The sequence below is a fragment of the Brachionichthys hirsutus genome, chromosome 12 (assembly GCF_040956055.1).
Source record: "Brachionichthys hirsutus isolate HB-005 chromosome 12, CSIRO-AGI_Bhir_v1, whole genome shotgun sequence".
NCBI lineage: Eukaryota > Metazoa > Chordata > Actinopteri > Lophiiformes > Brachionichthyidae > Brachionichthys > Brachionichthys hirsutus.
The window spans coordinates 4,883,649-4,906,342 of NC_090908.1; the positions used below are offsets into that span (position 1 = coordinate 4,883,649).

Sequence of the window (22,694 nt, forward strand, 5' to 3'; positions counted from 1 at the left end):
GTTATTATAGGATTAGTGTGTTTACTATGTAAACGTTGTAAATGTTGTAAATGTTATGTGTGCTTTTTAATTGGACCATTGTGTCTGCAAATAAAGATTTGATTGAATAGGCACCTTGTAAAACGCACAGGGCGATGTGTTGAGTGCATTTACCGAGATAGCTACTGCTCAAAGCAGTTCAACAGCTTGCACTCCTCTCAGAAAACGTGCTATCAGGTAAGAGCAACATGTCTTGTTTGCAAGTGCGTAGCCTTGACTCCCACCGTAACACCCACAGCGTCAATGGCAACAACTTACATCGCTGTCTCACCGAACTGCAACCCCTGGAACGGGATGTTCTATTGCAAGCTTTTGTTTTGATAAGGCCTTTACCGGAAGTTGTGTATATATTTGTTTATTCTTCTTCCGCTCCACTGAGGCTGCGCAGAGCAGCGAGGTCCGCCGCCTGCCCTCCCACTGTCACTGAGAACGACCGGATAACAAACTGGAATCTTCACAGTTTTCCGATGGAAAAACTTTCATCTTCAGCTTGAGACGAATTAAAGGAGGAAGACGAGAGGAAGAGCTGCAAAGAAGGGGTCGGGGACCGGGACGGGGACGGGGACGCGGTCTAGCGGGGGGGGGTCGGGATACTATAATGCTACAGATTTGACTGAAAGGTAAGACGATCCGCCTGGACAATACTTTTTGATCATTGATCCCGACGTTGTCGATGCTGGGTGTGTTTGGGCAGGCTTAGACGCTCAGCTGCAGGTCATTGTGTGTGTGGGCCGAACCGAGCCGAACCGAACCGGGTCGGGCCGTCCTGCAGCTGCCGACAGGCCGCATGCGTGCAGTGGAGGAGGACGAGGATGAAGAGTGGTGCGTGAACCAGACTCGTGTAGCATCACCAAACAGCTAGATCACAGCTAGATCACAGCTAGATCACAGCTAGATCACAACTAAATCACAGCTAGATCACAGCTAAAGCACAGCTAAAGCACAGCTAAATCACAGCTAGATCACAGCTAGATCACAGCTAGATCACAGCTAAATCACAGCTAAATCACAGCTAAATCACAGCTAAATCACAGCTAAATCACAGCTAAATCACAGCTAGATCACAGCTAGATCACAGCTAGATCACAGCTAGATCACAGCTAGATCACAGCTAGATCACAACTAAATCACAACTAAATCACAGCTAGATCACAGCTAGATCACAGCTAGATCACAGCTAGATCACAGCTAGATCACAGCTAGATCACAGCTAGATCACAGCTAGATCACAACTAAATCACAACTAAATCACAGCTAGATCACAGCTAGATCACAGCTAAATCACAGCCAGATCACAGCTAGATCACAACTAAATCACAGCTAGATCACAGCTAGATCACAGCTAAATCACAGCTAGATCACAGCTATATCACAGCTAGATCACAACTAAATCACAACTAAATCACAGCTAGATCACAGCTAGATCACAGCTAAAGCACAGCTAAATCACAACTAGATCACAGCTAGATCACAGCTAGATCACAACTAAATCACAGCTAGATCACAGCTAGATCACAGCTAGATCACAACTAAATCACAACTAAATCACAGCTAGATCACAGCTAGATCACAGCTAAATCACAGCCAGATCACAGCTAGATCACAACTAAATCACAGCTAGATCACAGCTAAAGCACAGCTAGATCACAGCTAAATCACAGCTAGATCACAGCTATATCACAGCTAGATCACAACTAAATCACAGCTAGATCACAGCTAGATCACAACTAGATCACAGCTAAAGCACAGCTAAATCACAACTAGATCACAGCTAAAGCACAGCTAAATCACAACTAAATCACAGCTAGATCACAGCTAGATCACAACTAAATCACAACTAGATCACAGCTAAAGCACAGCTAAATCACAGCTAGATCACAGCTAGATCACAGCTAAATCACAACTAAATCACAGCTAGATCACAGCTAAATCACAACTAAATCACAGCTAGATCACGGCTAGATCACGGCTAGATCACGGCTAAATCACAGCTAAATCACAACTAAATCACAGCTAAATCACAGCTAAATCACAGCTAAAGCACGGCTAGATCACGGCTAGATCACGGCTAGATCACGGCTAAAGCACGGCTAAAGCACGGCTAGATCACGGCTAGATCACAACTAAATCACAGCTAGATCACAGCTAAAGCACAGCTAAAGCACGGCTAGATCACGGCTAGATCACGGCTAGATCACGGCTAAAGCACGGCTAAAGCACGGCTAGATCACGGCTAGATCACAACTAAATCACAGCTAGATCACAGCTAAAGCACAGCTAAAGCACAGCTAAATCACAGCTAGATCACAGCTAGATCACAGCTAGATCACAGCTAGATCACGGCTAGATCACAGCCATTAGTATCAAGGAATAGTCCAAGTAAAATAATAATAGGAACTGTACTGCAGCAAATCAGTATTTAGTTGGTTTGAGCCAATCTGGCAGTAAACAAACCAAATACTCTGGCAGTAAATGTGTGGAATCACTCCAAGCCCTCTCACACTAGAGGTATTGTGAGTATAAATACACCCAGGAAGGGCGTCAGCGTCCACTAAAGCACTCGCAGTCCCCGAGACGCTGAAATGATCCCGAGTCACTGTGATGGTTCTGCTACCAGCAAAAGCCTCGTCGGGCTTGACTCGGACCCGACGCAGACGTCGTGATGTTTCGGTCCTTTATCACCAAACGGAATCAGCGCAGCTTCCGTTTGATCCGAGACGCAGGTCTTCATCATTAGATATCTTAGAGTAGCAACTTTTACAAGACTTTTAACATTTGGATCAGTCGACGTGTGTGCGTGTGCGTGTGCGTGTGCGTGTGTGTGTGTGTGTGTGCGTGTGTGTGTGCGTGTGCGTGTGCGTGTGTGTGTGTGTGTGCGTGTGTGTGTGTGTGTGTGTGTGTTCTGATATTATGATTGTATAGATATTTCCCTTTTCCTGAAATGGTAAAGAATCCATTGGAAACATTCAGATGAATACTTTTGTTCATTCAATCTGCACAGCATCGTTCATTGTGATTTCAACAATGAAGACGGGCTTGTATTATTACCAGTGTATTCAGTGATGATTACTATACAATAATGACATGACAGAAATGTTAACTTATTGATTTATTGACTTAAACTGTAAACAAACTGATGAAGGAGACAGTAATGCCGGGCTTGGTCTAAACTAAACCTTTATTCTGCTTCTGCTGGGAGAAATGTCGACAGGAAAAATCCTTCTGGAAAATTACCGTGTTGTGTTGGTAATATCCCTTTTAATACTACTAATACTACTGTACTTCCGGCTTGTCTCGTGAGGGGTTGCCACAGCAATCCAACGTTCTCCACTTCACCCTGTCCTTTGCATCGTCCTCCCTCACTACGTCCATTTATCTTGTCCCGCCCTCTAGCCCTGTTCCCTGGGAGTTGCATCCTCAGCATCCTTCTAACGATATCGTCCCTGTCTCTCCTCTGGACATGTCCAAACCACCAAAGTCTGTCCTCTCTGACCTCGTCTCCAAAACGTCTAATCTTCACTGTCCCTCTTATTGTCTCATTTCTAATCCTATCCAACCTGGTCACTCCCAAGGAGAACCTCAGCATCTTCATCTCCACCACTTCTAGCTCCGCCTCCTGTCTTTTCCTCAGAGACACTGTCTCTAAGCCGTCCGTCATGGCTGTCCTCACCACTGTCTTGTAGACCTTTCCCTTCATCCTCGCTGACACTCTCCTATCACAGAGCACACCTGATACTTTCCTCCACCCGTTCCAGCCTGCCTGCACACGATTCTTACCTTCCTTTCCACATTCTCTCCATCACTCTGCACTGTTGACCCGAGGAACCTGAATTCCTCTACCTTCTTTACGTCTATTCCTTGTACCCTCACTGTTCCCCCTGATCTTCTCATTTACACACATGTACTCTGTTTTACTCCTGCTCACCTTCATTCCTCTCTTTTCTGGAGCAGACCTCCACTTCTCTAAATTTTCATGTACAGTATATGTGTTGACAGATGTCCTGCGTTACCATGGAAGCAACCAACATCCTCCCCGTTCTTAAGAAGAAGCTGGCCTTTCTGTCAGGTATAAATAAGAAATAATAAAGCCGGTGTATGTCCATGTGTGTGTGATGGTATCTTGTCAGTAATCTGACGTGTCCCGTCTCTGCTGGTCTATCCTCAGGGGGCAAAGACCGGCGCAGTGGCCTGATCCTCACCATACCCCTGAGCTCGGATCAGACCAGCTTGGAGGAGCTCGGCGCCACACTGGACTATTTACTGAGCATCCCCAGGTACACACGCACACACACACACACTTTATGTTGAAAGGCCTTCCAAGTTTTATTTTCTTTAGGTGATTCCCCTTCTATGAAAATGCTACACACATCCTGTGTGTGTGTGTGTGTGTGTGTGTGTGTGTGCGCGCGCGCATCAGGCTCTTGCCAGTTTATTTTTTTCCAACGCTGATGCCTGTGCCGGCTGAAGTTCTTGGCAGCCAGCTTGACAGATGATTTAGGTTCTGTAATTTCGGCAGCAAACATGCCTTTGACTCATCGCTGCTCACTTTCCATCAAAACACATTGCACAAGCGGTTTTTGAATGCCTGCAAGTTAGACTGGGACTCAGAAAAGCTTTGAAAGATTCTAATTTATTACCCTCCACCAACAGGTATGAGATCACCTGTGTTTGTTGTTCTGCTAGATATCCTGAAAAGCTGCCAGGTAACATCCACCTGCAGAGTGGATGTTGAGTTTATTACCCTCCCCGAAGGGTCTTTTTGTCTGTTTGTCTGTTTGTCTGTTCGAGCGCATAACTCAAAAACTAGTAACCCAATCGACTTGAATTTTTTACACAAGCAAGGTTCTATCCGTGCCTCGGTCCTCCCCGAGAATGGCGTTGATCCGGATCTGGATCCAGATTCTAGAATTTGTTAAAGGATTCTTTAACATTGCGAGATAGGGCACTTGGAGGCGAGGGTCTGCAATCTCTGATTGTCTCTTGTTAACTTTTGATTGTGGGTGTTCAGATTCTGGATTTCCTCCTAATATCATTTAGCAGTGTGAGATCAGTTTTTTGTTATTTAATAAAAAAAGCAAATCATCATGAAATATCAAACGAGAAGAGCACTGAGAGAGCGCAGACCTCCGCCAAGCAGCTCATTCCCCTCCTAATTGGATTTAAACCGTCCACATGGTGATCTGGATCATCAACAAAAGGTTCTACATTGTTCTTGGTATTTTGAATCTGTAAATGTCGTTTTCAATGTTAAAGTGTAATAATTTTTCCTGATTTTTTTTCTGGATCCGATCCGGATGACATTCGGCGGTGAGATGGAGGCCCCCTCCCTACATGACTGTCAAATTCCATAAACATCGATCAAACATCAACCGACACATTGAGGAACACATTTTGAAGCTCCAGTGACTGCAATGTTAACAAAAATTTCAAAGTGATCAGGAATCCAGGATCTTTTCTGGATCTGTTCCTGGTAACATTCCCAATATTTACTGAAACTTTCATCCCAATCCATCTCACAATCACACAAAGCTTCATGATCTTTTCGAGGAAGCTGAATTACAAAATATGCAAAATTGATTGTGTCTCAGGATCACAAGTAGAGGAAGGGGTTAATAATTAAAACGGCCCGTCCGTTATTCATGCCATTCTCGTTCTTCCTCTCTGTCGCAGTGACAAGTGTAAGGCTCGGGGGTTCACTGTCATCGTGGATGGGCGGAAGTCTCAGTGGAACACGGTGAAGACTGTGGTGCTGATGTTGCAGGTAGACGGATGTGCATCCCAACACAGCGACACACGAATGCACTGCTTGCTCAGGAAGATGATGATGATGATGACGAGGATACGGCTGCTGTTTCAGAATGTGATCCCTGCCGAGGTGTCGCTGGTCTGCGTGGTGAAGCCGGATGAGTTCTGGGATAAGAAGGTCACACACTTCTGCTTCTGGAAGGAGAAAGACCGTTTGGGCTTCGAGGTGAGTCCCGTTAAACCGCAGCTGAGGCAGCTTCACGTTCGATTCAGGCTCGCGTTCATCTCTGAGCTTCCTCTTCAGCACCGAGAAGCACCGATGGTGGAAGTCGAGGATAAAAAGACAAACAAACTCGATTCCTTGTTTTTGATTTTTAACATCTCTGAGGTTTTGTCATTCTAAGACCTTTTATTTTTTCACGAGAATGCTATTGAATTGCTTGTGTGAAAAACGCCTCTGGTCATCGATGCATCACCTATTTCCCAGTGAAGTGATATAATAGGTCGTAACCTGCATGTGAGGTTTCTCTGCCTGTGATGACGGGGATCTTTCCTGACCCAAAAGGTCGACGGGTCGCTGCAGTCTCTCATCAGTGCACCGTCCGTCGCTGCTAGAGTCCTGTCAGATGTCACCGTTTGAGAGAACGACTTCCAGACGGGAGTCTGTGATATTTTGCACGCCTGTGAATGTTGGATTCTCAAATCGTGCAAACAGTGAGCTGTGCTTTCTGTCCTCGTCTTGGCCGATGGTTCTTTATCCATCAGGAGGCAACAGTCACCGTGGTAACAAGGTTATTGTCGCCCTCTTGGTGTTTACCAATCATCAAGAGGAATAAAAGCCTCACATTTAACGCACTGGTCCGTCGCTTGGGCTCCTTTCCCAAAATTATTTTTCCAATTTAGCTTTTCTTCTTGCTTTTCTACTTGCTGCCCCCCCACATCCAAAGGTTGGAGGGTTTTCAGCTGAGCTGTGTGGCTTCTCTCTCCGCCGTAGAGAGGAGCCGGACCCGTTCCAATCTGTTTCATGGCCCGCCTTGTATTTCCAGTTTTCACTCCTGGAATGGGGTGGGTGGTGTCTCGTTAGCGCAGTTGCCTCACAACAGAAATGAACTCCAGCTGGCGTTTCAGTTTCCACGTTCCCGTGTCCTGGGTCCTCCGGGTTTCCTCCACTGTCCAAAAAAGTGAATTAGTGACTCTAACCTGGCCACAAACTAACTAAACTGTATCTGTATTGACCCGGTGATGAGCTGGCCACCTACCCGGTGTGCTCCCAGTGCCAGCTGGGACTGGTCTTACTGGGGCCCCTGAGGTCGAGGTCGTTGCAGTGCGCTAAGCCTGTCTGTGTTTGGGATTCACGTTCGCCTCCGTTACATCAGGTTGACCGACAGAGATCAGAAGTTGCTGTGACCCACATTTCTGTAAGCTTTGGTGGTTCTGCAGTCGTTGCCACGGTAACAGGAGCAAGTTGCTGGGTCTGTTGTGACTTGCAAGATAGTGCAGATCAGACAAGATGACTGGAGAGGCCGCTGCGTTCAGTGATGCTTGAATATTTGAGTCTAATGAACAGAACAGTTTGTATAGCAAGTTGAAGCATTTTGTTGTGTTTAAGTTTGTATGATTTAAAATTATTACTTTGCTGCTCTGCTTTTTTTTTTTTTTTTTTTTATAAAGCAAAGTTCTGGGGTTGAGCTTGTTGCTGCAATCTGTTTGAGATTTGATCTTTGGAGCTGCTGGAAGGGAAATTTCAGCGACTCCATCTCTTTAAATTTTAACACACTTGGAACACACCCACAGCTGCTGGAAGGGAGATTCCAGTGGCTGCCCTGAAATGTGACTCATCTCAGCTATGGGGTGTGTGTGTGTGTGTGGACACAGTGGGGTGGGTGTATGTCGTACAGCTGCTTTAAAGTGTTGCTTCCAGTTAAATTAACACACAACACACACTGATGAGGCCAACAGCATCTGCTGCAGAGACAACTGGAGGACAAACTGACTACCAGTTATCTCACTGTTGATTTGTGAAGGAACCTTTCTCACAAATACAGTGCAAAGTGCTGATAAGACGAAATACAAGGATGCAGAATGAACAGACAGACGCACAAACATTGGTGAATGTCATCGAGGAAGGCCTTTTCATGAACACTTTACGCTTTAGGCTTCAGGGCTTTGGGTCACCGGCTGAAGGAAGGATAGTTCAATATATAATTACAACATGACAGTATGTCTACTTCAATATATCGACACATGCAAAGGAAACATGCACAGTGGAACCTCGGTTGTCGAACATAATTTTGTTCAGTAATACTGTTTGAAAACAAACTATTTTTCCCATAAGAAATAATGTAAACCAGATGAATCCGTTTCTAAGCACCAGATAAATGTTCCATTTGCATGCCCGCAGTTATATTCATATGCAACGACGTGTATCTAAACAACCGATAACACGTAAAGGTGTAAATAGTACAAAAACTAAAGCATAATAAAAGTTCATTTAACACAATTCTGTATCATTTACATAACTTTGTGGCTGCGGTGTGATGAAGGATGTGGAGGGAGGGAAGTGTGATTCCTTTGAAAGGGAGTCTCCCTCCATAAAATGATATAATATAACTTTCCTTCCCCTTCTCTTTCTCTTTAAAGTCTAAATTATCGATTTCTTTATACCGTACTGTGAAGATCCCAGACACGGACGCCATTTTCATATTTGGCGACGTGTTCCTTCTTCAATTCACCAGTTGCTCTCACTACTTTCCTATTTTCTTTTCCAGTAGTATTACTGCTGCCTTTGTTTAGATCCATGACTAAGAGCTAAAGAGAACAAAGCTAAAGAAAAGCACACACACGAAGCAGAAAATTAGCACAGTCTTTCTCCTCTGGCAGGTCCACTCAAACTGAACCTACTCGGGTAGACTCCGCCTTCGTTGGCGTGTCTTCGGTTCACCTCGGCTCGGCTCCTCTCGTGAGTTCGAACTCTAAAAATCTGTTCGAATTCCGAGGCAATTTAAACTCCATTGTTTTTGATTGAATGCCGAGTCATTCGAGAACCGGCGTTCCACTGTGTATCAATAAAGATATTGCTATATCATTTTTTTGGGGACAGTTTGAAAAGGGAGTCGATTGATTTCATCATGTCACATAACTAATCAAGAACCAAACCAAACCTTGAACGGTTCTCCTGCTGGTTTCTGTGCTTCTCGACAGGTGATCCTGGTGTCGGCCAATAAGTTGACCCGTTACATCGAACCCTGCCAGCTGACAGACGACTTCGGAGGAAGTCTGGACTACGACCACAGCGACTGGCTCAGCAAGAGACTGGTGCGTGTTTAGTTGGAATAGATTGTGATTTTGAGTAATTATAGTTTATTACTTCCCAGTGGAGAAATTATGTTTAAACTCTAGTGTATATTACACACATGTAGACCAGAACACACACACAGCCTACAGACGTCCAATGGTGGAGAGAGATGGTGTAGGCAGCCATGTGGTGGCGGCTTGGGAACCGTTTTTTGGGGTTTGGTGCCTTGCTCAAGGATACCTCTGCACCTGCACAAGAGGTGAGCTTGTACCTCTCCAGTGAACAGTTCACGCTCTATGCTGTATGCCAGGGGTCCCCAAACGACGGCCCGCCTCCACATTTGGCCCGGCCCCCTGAACAATCCCAGATTAAAATATATATATATATATTATTTTTCTTTCCATAAAACATGAGTAGCGGGTGGGGGGGTCAATAATGGTATGGGGTCCATTTCAGAGGGGTCATTAATTTGATATTTTGTTTCCTAAAATAATATTGATAGAGAATATATTAATATTATGAAGAAAAGCATCATTTTGTTTGGGACAATTTTAATGATGATCACAGACGACCAGAAAGTTAATGTTACATGGACTTTTTTTCTGTGATGAACCCGGAAAGGGTTATTTATTTTATTAGTAGTGTTATTATTTATTTCCTGACTTTTTTTCTGTGACGAAAGGGTTAATTGGTGGCTATCTGGAAAACAATACATGTTTAGGCAGTGATCTGCAGTGAGAGCAGGTAGAGGAGAATTTAGAGAAGTGGAGGTCTGCTCTAGAAAAGAGAGGAATGAAGGTGAGCAGGAGTAAAACAGAGTACATGTGCGATTAGATTAGAAATGAGACCATGAGAGGGACATAAGAGAATAAAATCAAGAGCACTCATGAACTAAGATCATTAAATCTCCCATCTCCGTTGCCGCGGCAACCTGACACCACAGCTGAACTTGTCTGTTTTTATTTTCTGTCCGTCGCAGGTTTTCGAGAAGTTCACCAAGGAGTCGACTTCACTGCTCGACGAGCTGTCCATCATCAATGAAAGTGACAAGAGTAGCTCGCTGGACAAAGACAAGTACGCACGCGCGCGCACACACACACACACACACACGCACACAGGGTTCACTAACTAGCAGTGGAAGTCTAATGCTGTTTTTCTTTTCTCTGCAGATCAGCTGAATGTGTCCTTTTGCCATCGTTTGACCCGGAGACGGTCCTTCAGACGGGTAGATGCGGCCAACACACACACACACGCACACGCACATCACTCAATACATGTCACACCAGAGAATGATTATGAGAAGGTCACTCTGTTGCACTCATTTAAAAATCTTTAGTGCTGAGAAAATCTCCAAAAAAGTGTGAAATCTTAGTTTTAATGTTGATAAAGAGGATCTTCCCAAAGTAGCAGTCTCAGTTCTGTCCTTCGAGATGTGAAAGCAGGCTTTGTTTATGGCGCCACCCTTCTCACTCTACTGGCCCCTTTCATAACCTAACAGCATGCATCATTGTTCCTAAAGCTATGATAACCCCCCCCCCCCCCCTCACCCATCTGTCTCTCTGTCTGCAGGTCATGAGCTGCTGTCGGAGCTGCAGCAGCGCCGTTTCAACGGTTCAGAGGGAGGAGGAGGAGGAGGAGGAGGAGGAGGAGTAGGAGGACATGGAGGTGAGGGAGCAGCTGTGATCATGTGAAGCATGTGCATGGCCCAAAACATCATCGTGTTAAGCCATCGGAATAATCAGGTCCAAGTTCAGGAGGGAAACCTGAAAGCAGATGAGTGCAGGTTATCGAAGCAGCAGAGGCGTGCTGCTGGTTTCCCTCAGGGCGAATGGGCCTGACTGTCGCTCTACCTCAGGTCCAGCCTGGCGTCCCATGGAGGAGGAGCTGCTGGCCCAGCCTCAGGTGATGAAGCTGCTGGACTCGCTCAGGGAGCAGTACACCAGATACCAGGAGCTCTGCAGGCAGCGAAACAAACGCACCCAGCTCGATGAGATCCATGCCAAGGTCATGCAGGTAAGTCACTCCGCCCATCTGTGGGTGAATGTTTGAATGCATTTCAGAGAAGCCGTCGTTTCAGCCAATCTGACTGCAGCAAAACAGCCAATAATTATTAAAAGTAATTCACTAAAGTTTATTGTCAAGTGCCAAATATATTTTTCCTTCATATAAAAATATTTGATTAACATATCATTTCAGCAAAATTCTGTTTTTAAAGTTTACGTTGAAAGACGATATAAATGTGTCGTCTAGTTCTGGTTCTCTGTTGGTGGAGCGAGGCTGAGGAGAGGAGGCGGAAGTCGTGTCTCACGCGCCGTTAGCGTAGCCTATGTGCGTAGTCAGCGCCCTGGGGGGGGCGTCAAGCTCGCCGGCGGGTATGGGATGTTGTCCACGAGGCTGGAGGACCTGTCCCCGTCTCATTCTCTAACAATCGATCCTCCTTTGCCTGAGACATCTGAACATTTCAAATTCTGTGCTCCAATTATCGCTGGATTCAACGTCTTGTTCGCCGCGCCCGTAAAGTGAGAGCCGACCCTTATCCAGCCGCCCGCAGGCAGGGCAAGGGAGGAAAGGGTTAAACGCCTCATCCCTCTGATTTTGTCTTTGATGAGCTGCTTCATGCTTCACTGCACTAACTGGGTTTACTGTAGTGACCAAGGATTGATGGGTCATGTCATTGACTTAGAGAAGAGGCTGAGGTTGCCATGGTGACCACAAAATATCGGTCATTAGCCTGGAGGATTTGGGATGGGTGGATTGGCCTATTTCTGGTTTGTGTGTTGACCTGATTTATCACTGACCTGATAAATACAATGATATGATAACGCACACCCACCCACACACACACACACACACACAGATTGTAGACAAGTAGACAGCTTGTTCCAGATGTTACTTTACTGTATGGAATTGTGGTGAGCATCTAAAAATAAATCGGAGCAGAATTATAGTCCGTACAAATTATTTTAATTTGTTACCGATAAACAGGAAGTGCTTTCGACAAATTAAAATCATAGTATATTGTATATTGAATACCGTATTTTCACGACCTTATGACGCACCTGCTGATTCGCCGCAGTCTCATTAACAGCTGATTTTTCGGTATTTCAAACATACAAAGGGCGCGCGGCTCAAAAGGCGCCGGCATGATAGGTGCGCAAAATAAAGCAGGAGCAAAACTGAGCTTGGTACTCACATCTTTAATTGTCATCAATCAAACAAGCATACTAGTACGCGTTTTAAAAAATAGAGCCGGAGCAAAACAGAGTCATTAATCAAACCCATCAAAGTCCTCATCCTCTGTTTCTGTAGTGAACAGCTGCGCTAGATCTCCGTCAAACATGCGGGGCTCCCTTTCTTCACTGTCAGAGTCTCTTTTCGTGCCGTGCGGCGGTTTCTGTGAAGGCTCGAACAACAATGCTAGCAGACAGTTAGCCGAAGCAGCTACAATCCAGTCAAACTGTGGCGCTGCGCTGCCTTCCACTCTGAGTGAAACTGTGTTCTCCTTCTGTCGTCCAGCGCTCCCACGCAGCCCACAGTTTAACGTTGAACGGTTGGAGTTCTTTGGTTAATCCACCGGGGATGACGATGATAAGCTAGCTTGCTAGTTAGCCCGTTAGCGCGTTAGCTTGCTTCACTCCGGTTTAGACCGTATCGGTGAGATCGGCCCGCACGGAGTCGCAGATCGCAGGAACCGAGTTGCTGCAGGTCGTCTTCTTGCTTCCTCCTCTTCCTCCATTGATCCATTAATGCTGGATTCTCTCTCCGCTGCTCTATTCCCGTGTTCTGCTGCGGGACCGGCAGCCACTTCCGTCAACACGCCATAATAGTTTACTGTGGTGATGCGCGTCGGAGCTTATCACTCCGCCAGGCGCCTGACTGAGTCCGCCTTACAACAACAAATAGGCCGCGCGGACCAATGGACGCGCTGCACATTTTGAAAAAAATCTAAGACTTTTAGGTGCGTCCTATGGGTGTGAAAATACGGTATATTATAAACAGCTGTAATTTATATGAGAGACAGATTTCTTTAACAAATTAAGTTGTTGAATCTGTTCAGACTTAAGCTGCATTAAGCACATTTGAAAATGACAAAATGATCTATGAGCAGTTGGAGTGGATTTGTTTTTATTGGAAACTCAAACGGAAAAATAAAATTTGTGTCAAGTTTTTCCTCACCCGGATTGAGGGCCTCAGGGTAAAGGGTGTTACTCTGTACAGATGTTACAGAAGCAAATTATAATTTGTGAGTTTGGGCAGTACAAATGATGGATGGATTGATCTAAAAAAGTCATTTGTGATTAGCGGTGGCATGTTTACATTTTTTAGTATATTAGTAGCTCTAGCTCTGCAAAGAAATCTGTAATAGAATATATAATAAACATACTATTTGTGTATCAATAGGCCGATCGGTGCATCTATACTTTTTTCAGAGTTGATAATACAAACATGCATTTTTTCCCAGATGCTGAGAATTCCTATATTTGGAGTTTACTGCTGTCTTCAACGCAGCACGCGTTCTCTTTGAGGTCATATCACTGTGGCGGTTAGAAAAGCGTTCCGCCGATCGGTCGGACACGACTGGGAGGATGACCAGTTCTCAGCCGCCAGTCTTTCAGAGAGACTTTTGTGTCTCCGCTCACCGGATGGTTCAGTCCTGGTTGCAACATATCAACATATCTCCATGCTTTTGACTTCAAATCTGACTGCCCTTTTTAAAATGCATTTCTGTGTTATTCAATCCAGGAACGATTCTTGGATGATGTTTGTTTGCGTGATCTAATCATATTCCAAACCCTCAAATGCCTCGGAAGTCCTTATTAATTCAAATATATATATATATACGCGCCTTGTTTGATCGCTCCAGCCACGCAGGTGGAGCCCCAGCGCCCCCTGTTGGTCAGACTCAGTGCTTTCAAACAAACAGCCTTTTCCACAGCAGAATTGATTTTAATGTTTAAATATAAAGGCCACCATTGCTGTTTTTGCTCCCCCTCCAGGTGGTCACCTGGCTTCAGGGTCCAGGTTCAGAGTTGCTGAAGACCCACCAAGAGATTGGCGACTCGATGCGAGCCGCTCAGGCCCTGCAGCAGAAGCACGAGGAGATTGAGAGCCAGCACAGCGTAATGCAGCGCGCTGAACATGTGCTAACATGACGAGAGAGCAGCTGCTCTAGCTGCAGTGGTGGCAGCGCTGATTCTGTGTCTGCGTGTCCAGGAGTGGTTTGCTGTTTACGTGGAGTTGAACCAGCAGATTGCTGCCTTGCTCAGTGCTGGAGAAGAGGAGGATGTGGTGGAGCTGAAGGCGCTGCAGCAGCAGCTGAGCGACGTCTGCTACAGGCAGGCAGCTCTGCTGGAGGGCCGGCAGAACATCCTGCAGGCGGCGCAAGGCTTCCACGGCAGCACGCAGGAGGTAACGGCCAGCGGCAGGTGCTGCCATGGCGGGGCTTCGGAGCGCATGTTTGTGCACACAGCAAACAGCTGGCTCTTTTTCTGTTGCTAACTTTGTGCGCACTAAAGCCGGAAGATCACAGGATGAAGCGCTATCAGGGCAACTAGCAGCAAAATAACCGCTTTACCGCTGTGTCCGTCTCTGCAGCTGTCCCAGCAGCTGGACGGCCTGCTGGGCATGCTCTGTGCCGACGTGGCTCCGGCTGACGGCCCTTCAATCCAACAGAATCTCAAAGTGTTGGAAGAGAAGCTGCAGACTGTTGGTTCGTTCTCTGTCTGATACGTCATTTATTAAACATTTCTATCCATAGGGCAGAGCAAAGACGCACAAACTGATTCCATATCCCTCTCCCCTGCATCCAGAGGCAGGTCTTGCCTCGCTACGGCAGAAGGGGGCGCTGTTGCTGGAGCAGATGTGCAGCCAACAGTCGTGGTCGCTGGAGGAGACGGAGAGTCCGGCTGGAGAACAGCCGGACAATGTTCAGCACATCCAGGCGGTGATGGAGGAGATGCAGCTCCGCAAGCAGAGGTAACTTTATGTATATATATATATATAGTATATATCGTATATATTTATTATTATTATTACACATTTCATTTTCGCTGCAGTGAAAGGAGCCAAACAGGGATTTCACAGAGAGAAACGGTGTTTGAGCCAACAGCATGGGTTCAGGGCTCATTGTGTTACCATGAACTTTTACAAAATGGCTATACAATAGTCCCTCATTTTCCGCGGGGGTTACGTTCTAAAAATAACCCGCAATAAGTGAAATCCGCAATGTAGTCATCTTTATTTTTTTTTATTATTATACATGTACATATATGTTTTAAGGCTGTAAAACCCCTCACCACACACTTTATACACGTTTAACAGGCAGGCATTAATCTAAATGGATTGTTTCAGTATTATAGAATGAAACCAAAGATCAAAACCTGTTTTCAGAACTAAACATTTGTTTGAGAAATAAAACTATATAGTACGTACAGTAAACGTTTTCCTGTTAATAATGTTAAGGCGTGCAGGTCGAGGAAAGAGCAGCTTGGAGTGCAGAAGAACAAATATTCTACTCATGCTGTCTTTAGCCTCGCATGGGCTGCTTTATTGGATAGCTTAGCACAGCGGAACGGCAGCGGCTACATATATAAACAGGAAGTAGCGAAGCCCAAAAGGGACGTGACGTTTATGCTCCTACAAAATAAAAGCCTCTTTTTACACAGAGAATAAGAGCGCTATTAAACAAACGCTTAACAAATAAACATGATAGCTTTTAGAAATAACAAATTTAATTATAATGATCAACCTACGAGGTTGAACACAGGAGAAATGATTAATAGCAACTCGCGCGTATTTCACAGTTCCTTCGACCGCACCTCTTCGTCCTTGCGCCGCTTCAATGCGCGTTCAAGTGCAAAAAATAAAATCTGAAAAATTGCATTAAAAAACTCCGCGAAGTCGCGGAAGATGAACCGCATTATATCGAGGGACTACTGTAATACTATATATAATGTGTGTGTTTTTTTTGCAGATGTGAGGACATGGTGGATGTGAGGAGGCTGAAGATGCTGCAGATGGTTCAATTGTTCAAATGTGAAGAAGATGCTCTGCAGGCAGGAAACAATAACAAGAGTACAGAAAGACACAGCAGTCCATCTGAATGTAGCTGAGATGATGGTGTGTGTGTGTGTGTGTGTGTGTGTGCGCGCGCGCAGGCGGTGGAATGGCTCAGTGAGCTGTTGGACGCCCTGTTGAAGACTCACGTCAGACTCGGTGACGACGCTCAGGAGACCCGGAACATGTTGGACAAGCACAGGAAGTTCGTCGACGTCGCTCAGGTGAGTCGCCTCCAGACTCGTTGATGAGCTCGAACGAAGCCGTCGGAGCTTCTAACAGCTTCCTGTCCGTGCATGGAGAGAGACTGTCCTGACAGAGACGATGAATGCACCCTGACAGCAGCGCTCCGTTTGTCGCTCCTCCTCAGAGCACCTACGATTACGGCCGTCAGCTGCTGCAGGCGACCGTCGTGCTCTGCCAGTCTCTGCGCTGCACGACGCGCTCGTCCGGAGACACTCTGCCGCGACTCAACCGGGTGTGGAAGCAGTTCACCGTCAGCACCGAGGAGAGGCAGCAGAGGCTGGAGATGGCGCTGAGCTTCCACGCCGCCGCTGAGAGGGTGAGGCAGGCTGGCACGACCATTAATGTTATTATTAACTCGTTCAATGGCAGCTTTGAAGGTAAATTCTGCCTCTTCAACGGCAAATAACTCCAGAACGGAAAACGGTCGGAACGCCCTTGTGATGATGATGAAGATATTTATTAGATAGAATGTTAGAGTACAAGTACAGTCACACAGTAGCATGTATTACAGTACAAGTACAGTCAAACATCCTGTCTAAGAGGAGCATTTCAAAAAAGCCCTTGCGGTCTTGTTTCCGTTGAAAGTCCTTCGTACATAAATCATCCACAATTAACAATACAAATAAAATTTAAATAAATTACTCCACAGATGCAAAATGACAATACATTAAAAAGACACATAATATGTACAACGTAGTTGGACAGAAAAGGGGGGGGGATTGATCCGGAGAGAGTTGTGATGACTATCTCCGTTTCTGCCCCTCTGAAAGGTGTATTTTTAGGGCCGTTTTGAAGGAGGCCAAAGAGGTGCATGTTTTGAGGGCAGGGGTCAAACAGTTCCACCCTTGGGGGGCACTATTGTAAAAAGAGGATTTACCCACGTTTGTCTTATTTTATTCTTTGATGCTCGGTTCCGTGTGTGGATAATCATAGACAGTACATAACGTTCTGTGGGTCTTGAGACAAAGGACAGAATGAGCAAAAACTGCTGGCACTGAATGAGTTAATAGGGCTGCAGTTACGTGTGTGTCGCACCGACCCGCTCACGCCCACGCTCACGCTCACGCCCACGCCCACGCCCACGCCCACGCCCACGCTCACGCTCACGCTCACGCTCACGCAGCATCCTGAGCGTCTGCAGCTTAAATTGTGTTGCAGGCGTTGCAACCGGACGGTGTCGACGAAGAGTCTCTGGATGACGTCGACTCGACGGGGAAGACTCTGCTGGACAGACTGACTGCGCCTGTTATCTTTCCTGATGGGTATGTGAACCCATAAACAACCGCTCACAGGCCTGTCCTTCTTTGTTTCTCCTCTAGGGGTCGGTAGAGATGAAGCGTGACCGCAGGAACCTTTTAGCTGCTAAATAATCACACCGCGTCATTAGCGAATCAATAAGCGTCTGCTAAGGAGGGACCCTGATAAATGTAGACCAATAATCATAAAAACTATTGATCATAGCTGCTTTTAACCCGAGAGTTGGGTGATTGGCAGCCCCCCCCCCCCCTATATATTGAATAGGTTTCAACCTCCTAACTCAATTGATGTTGTTTCAGGACCGAACAGTTCTTTGGGAGCCCCACCGAAACGGCAGCAGCAGCAGAGGCCGTCAAAGAGCGCCTCCTACTGGTGGAGGAGCAGCGGCTGCAGTTGCAGGAGGCGGGACTTCATAATAATGACGAGGAGGAGGAGGAGGAGGTGGATGTGATGAACGGGCAGGAGGTGGCAAGGCTCGATGTGATTGGAGAGGAACTGAGTGAGAAAGAAGAGGAGGAGGAGGATGAAGACTTGCAGAGGGTTGCACAGGGTTGCTAATGGCTTCCTCAAGAATTGCAGCTGACTAATGTCAACCTCCATTTAAAATGAGGAGCGCCCTAATTTGGTCACGTCTGTTTGACTGCAGGTTCTCGTTCCTGAATGTTCTCGGTGCTTCTCCTCCCTGAATGAGGATCAGCATGTTAAATGTGATGTTTCCATCTGTTCAGCAGAAGCTGACAGCTTGGCCTCGTCTTCCTCTGGGAGAACAGCGCCTTCCGGTGTTTCCTGTCATTCAGTGATTCAGTTGATCACTAGGGTGAAATACTGGAAGTATTAATATCCACGTCTGGACGTGCTTTTTGATGAACTGTCAGTTCGGGTATGACTTCCAAGCAGCCCCATATGGTCATCTTCCCAATCTTCCCAGTTACATTTAATTCATGCTATTTGATTTTAAAAAAAAATGTAGACTTCAAAGTTAACTGTTTAAAAATATTCTGATATATCATGTTATGAAATAAAATGATGAGACCAGCAGAAACCAAAGTGGACAAAGATGAATTGATTGAATAGTTCTGCCAACTCGGTTGTAACATTAATGCATCCATGCTACATCGGTCAAGGACCAAGATGATGGAAGTCAGAGCCAGCTGCTCACGGGTCTGCCCCGCCCACAGGGGCGGAGACTCCTTGTTTACCAACATATCAGGAACCGACTGCATTTCTATTTAATGTTTTACAATCTTTATGTAGTTACCTGGTTTTGACCGATAACTGCTGTAAATGATAAATGATGCATCTTCTGACCTACATCTGATGACATAGTAAATAAACACGTGTTTTGAAGTTGTTGTCTGAGACAGACTTATTTATTTGTTTAAAGAGAAACATCAACACAAACATATGGGCTGTTGAGCAGACCTGACACTTTCCTGCTTCAATCCAGCCTTTTAAGGTTGTGTGTACAAGATTCCTGGTCCCTAAAGTCAGAGCAGAGGATGGCAAAATTCCAAGAAACAAAGGTCAAGTTTTAAATAGAATTTAAATGACCAGCTACAGCAAGTAGACAGAACTACATTTAAAACTAGAAAAACACTCGGCGAGCACCTCAGTCTCCCTATATTGTGTTTTACACCAAAAATAATGTTCCTACATTTATTTTCTTTAGATTTTTAGATTCCTTAATCATGAAAACAAACCTGTAGCAATTGGATTCACATTATTCACACAAAAAACACTTTCAGTAATGGCGGATTCTCCTGGATCTGGATCCGTAGCTTTTGAAGATACAACAAATCCGATTGTCCACCACTAATGCCACAGCGTCTTGGTAAAGGCCAGCAGAAACAGAACCTCCTTTGTGGAGGCAATCAGAGATATTGAGTATCCAAAAACAAAATTGTTGTGAAACTTTACCCCGATTTCAACTGGATTTGTCTCCTCGGGTATTAAAGATAGAATGAGGGAATACAGATGACACATAGAACAGGAGAGACTGAAAACACTGAGGAACCAGAGAATGTTCTGGCAGAGAACCGTCCAGAGGCGGGTCCAGAGAGGCGGGTCTAAGTCAATGCATGAGGTGATGAAGATCTTTAGTAATGTTCAAACCGCACAGGTCACCGCCGGGTCTCCTTGTCCAAAAAGTCTTTCGCTTCGTTGATTTTCGCGGCGAGATATGGCGACCCGCCTGCAAACACAGACACCAACAATGGAAGCCCACTCTGGAGTTCTGTCTTCAGTACGTGCATTTTTCTAACTTTAGAAAATGTGCACAGTCTGTCTTACCTGGGCTCCAGGTCACGCCTTTATTATACCAAGCATTTATGTGTATATTAAGGTGTAATAAAGTTATATCTCTAACATCCCTAGAATCTGGAATCAATCTGCTGTGACTTTGGTAGTCATTCAAGATAAACATAATTTCACTAACGGCGGTTTCCTTCAGTAACTTCTGGAGATGCATCAAATAAAAGCGAACTGATTTGATGCATGTGGTTTTAGCGAATGGAGATTGGCCGATCATCTGTGACAGTAGTTACTGATATTTATACATCTCCGTTTACCTTTATCTGGGTGGTTCAGGACCATAATCCTCCGGTGGGCATCACGTACCTTCGCCTTCGTGCTGACTGGGCTACATAGAAATGGAATAATATATTCATGTGAGACACCATCCTATTCTCAACACTCACACTGAATTAACAGAATGCTAATGTAGCATTAAATAAATATTCACTAAGTGTACTCTGACCTGATGCCGAGAATGAGGCTCGCCTCTCGTTTGGACATCTTCTGTTCAAACCCTCCTTTGTAATTGGAAGAGAAAGCCTAAAGGTGACGAAGGAGGATGGAGCATTGAGTTCTTTACGTACTTAGAAAACAGCAACGTGAACAGGAGTGGAGTTGAGCCTGGACTCGACAGTACAGAGTGTACAAAAACATTCAACCCGAGTACAACACAAAGACAAGGCGCCAGAGAATGAGAACCGAAGTCAACATCTGTCAGAAAGACAACACAACATCTATCAGAAAGACAACACAACATCTGTCAGAAAGACAACACAACATCTGTCAGAAAGACAACACAACATCTGTCAGAAAGACAACACAGCATCTGTCAGAAAGCAGGCTTCATATTGTGTTGTGTCTTGTCTCTTCACATTTCAGGGGGCAGAAACGGAGATAGTCATCACGACTCTCCGGATCAACCCCCCCCCCCCCCCCCCCTTTTTGTCCACCTACGATGTACAAATTATCTGTCTTTTTAATTTATTGTCATTTTGCATCTGTGGTGTAATTTATGGTTTTGGTTTATTTGTATTGTTACATGTCGATGATTTATGTACTAAGGACTTTCAACGGAAACAGGTCCGCAAGGGCTTTTTTGAAGACAGGCTGTTTCACTGTACTTGTACTATAATACATACAGTATTACTGTTTGACTGTACTTGTACTTCTCTAACATTCTATCTACCGGTAATAAATATATTCATCATCATCATCAAACCCTCAGAAAAATCATGTCACTCATGTCTTTACTGTGCATGAACAATACTTATAATACAATAAGTATAAGACAATACTTATAAGTTTAAGTTTAGTTTTACTCGGTTAATGCTGCACTGACAGACTGGTCTGCAGTGTGGCATGCAAATACACCAAACAAGTGAAAGTCAAGTAGCATTTATCAGAATAGCATTTCAGGAGAACGTCATATCAGACGATATTCAACGACTCACTGCTGTGGGCATCTTCTTCACAGTTTCAGAGAAGACTTGTCCGAGAGGCTTCCACAGCTGGAATGCATAGCGGCCTGTGGATTCAGCACAGAGCAACAACGTTAATGTAAGATTAATAACCAGCAGGCAAAGCGACATGTCCAAGTAAAGAAAAAACAACAACAAGTAAAGAAAAAATAACAACAACAACGTTAATGTAAGATTAATAACAAGCAGGCAAAGCGACATGTCCAAGTAAAGAAAAAACAACAACAACAAGTAAAGAAAAAATAACAACAACAATGTTAATGCAAGATTAATAACCAGCAGGCAAAGCGACATGTCCAAGTAAAGAAAAAACAACAAGTAAAGAAAAAACAACAACAACAAGTAAAGAAAAAATAACAACAACAATGTTAATGCAAGATTAATAACCAGCAGGCAAAGCGACATGTCCAAGTAAAGAAAAAACAACAACAAGTAAAGAAAAAATAATAACAAGTAAAGAAAAAATAACAACAACAATGTTAATGTAAGATTAATAACCAGCAGGCAAAGCGACATGTCCAAGTAAAGAAAAAACAACAAGTAAAGAAAAAATAACAACAACAATGTTGTCTGGTGAACATTACTGTTCAAAAGACTCGTACCTGCAAAACCAGCAGCAGCCACACCAAGACCCACGGCGATCAGAGTCCCCCCCTGTCACCATAGCAACAGTCAACAGTCAACCAGAGTGTAGCAGGTCCACACAGCACAACACTGGAAATGTAGCTCAGTAAAACCTTCGTGCTCTTAGGGGGAGACCCGAGAGCCTAGCATCTATAGTATACACGTATATTATAGTATATTATACTACATCTATTCTTGAGTGGTTCGCTTTAATGTGCAATCTTTGTAGAACAGAGAAAAATGTATCCAACTTCAATGAGTAAGTCATTAAACTACAAAAAGAAAGTGGCTCAGTCAAACAAAACCAAGGCGCTCGACCAACGCAGAAGAAACTACAAGTTAGCCTTGGTTAGCTGCCTAGCTAATTAAGGTCGCTTGGCTAGGACACGTGACCCGAGCTAACGCCGTGTTACGTCAGCCGTCATTGGGGATGACGTCGTGTCCTTTAGCGCCGGAGCATTAGCCCGTTCGACTCCACCAGTGTGAACAGAGATACGCACCAAGTGTATGTCTATGTCAGCGTCGCTCCTAGCTTTAGCAGCATATGCACTATATCGCATTACGTCTCCTCCATCCACTGTCACGCCACCTGGGTTCGCCATGTCGCCTCCGCCGGTGAAGACAAGCTGACGTCACATCCCCGTAAACATCCGGTTTTTACC

General features: G+C 45.1%; 2 protein-coding genes across 2 annotated transcripts; one reads left to right on the forward strand and one right to left on the reverse strand.

Annotated features, from left to right (window-relative positions):
* Window positions 1–632: 632 nt before the first annotated feature.
* sestd1 (SEC14 and spectrin domains 1) lies at window positions 633–18,990 on the forward strand. Its single transcript, XM_068745939.1, has 19 exons — window positions 633–659; window positions 4,036–4,105; window positions 4,205–4,313; window positions 5,710–5,800; window positions 5,897–6,010; window positions 8,986–9,099; window positions 10,059–10,153; window positions 10,249–10,304; window positions 10,649–10,744; window positions 10,935–11,092; window positions 14,077–14,199; window positions 14,294–14,488; window positions 14,675–14,789; window positions 14,890–15,055; window positions 16,053–16,134; window positions 16,237–16,359; window positions 16,506–16,697; window positions 17,540–17,643; window positions 17,938–18,990. The coding sequence occupies exons 2-19, from the start codon at window positions 4,036–4,038 to the stop codon at window positions 18,194–18,196; spliced, it is 2,262 nt and encodes a 753-aa protein (XP_068602040.1). The 5' UTR covers window positions 633–659; the 3' UTR covers window positions 18,197–18,990.
* On the reverse strand, window positions 18,979–22,634 carry dnajc15 (DnaJ (Hsp40) homolog, subfamily C, member 15). Its single transcript, XM_068745940.1, has 6 exons — window positions 22,533–22,634; window positions 22,011–22,062; window positions 21,382–21,455; window positions 20,394–20,470; window positions 20,206–20,276; window positions 18,979–19,829 (listed from the first exon to the last, which is right to left on the reverse strand). The coding sequence occupies exons 1-6, from the start codon at window positions 22,632–22,634 to the stop codon at window positions 19,759–19,761; spliced, it is 447 nt and encodes a 148-aa protein (XP_068602041.1). The 3' UTR covers window positions 18,979–19,758.
* Window positions 22,635–22,694: the final 60 nt, after the last annotated feature.

Excerpts from the sequence above, each read along its gene's own strand:
- sestd1 (XM_068745939.1), top strand. The coding sequence starts at position 4,036 with ATGTCCTGCGTTACCATGGAAGCAACCAACATCCTCCCCGTTCTTAAG. Across the intron at positions 10,154-10,248 it reads AGCTCGCTGGACAAAGACAA|ATCAGCTGAATGTGTCCTTT; the intron begins GTACGCACGCGC and ends TTTTCTCTGCAG. Across the intron at positions 15,056-16,052 it reads ATGCAGCTCCGCAAGCAGAG|ATGTGAGGACATGGTGGATG; the intron begins GTAACTTTATGT and ends TTTTTTTTGCAG.
- dnajc15 (XM_068745940.1), bottom strand. The coding sequence starts at position 22,634 with ATGGCGAACCCAGGTGGCGTGACAGTGGATGGAGGAGACGTAATGCGA. Across the intron at positions 21,456-22,010 it reads GGCTGCTGCTGGTTTTGCAG|GCCGCTATGCATTCCAGCTG; the intron begins GTACGAGTCTTT and ends CTGAATCCACAG. Across the intron at positions 20,471-21,381 it reads TGAAGAAGATGCCCACAGCA|GCTTTCTCTTCCAATTACAA; the intron begins GTGAGTCGTTGA and ends CGTCACCTTTAG.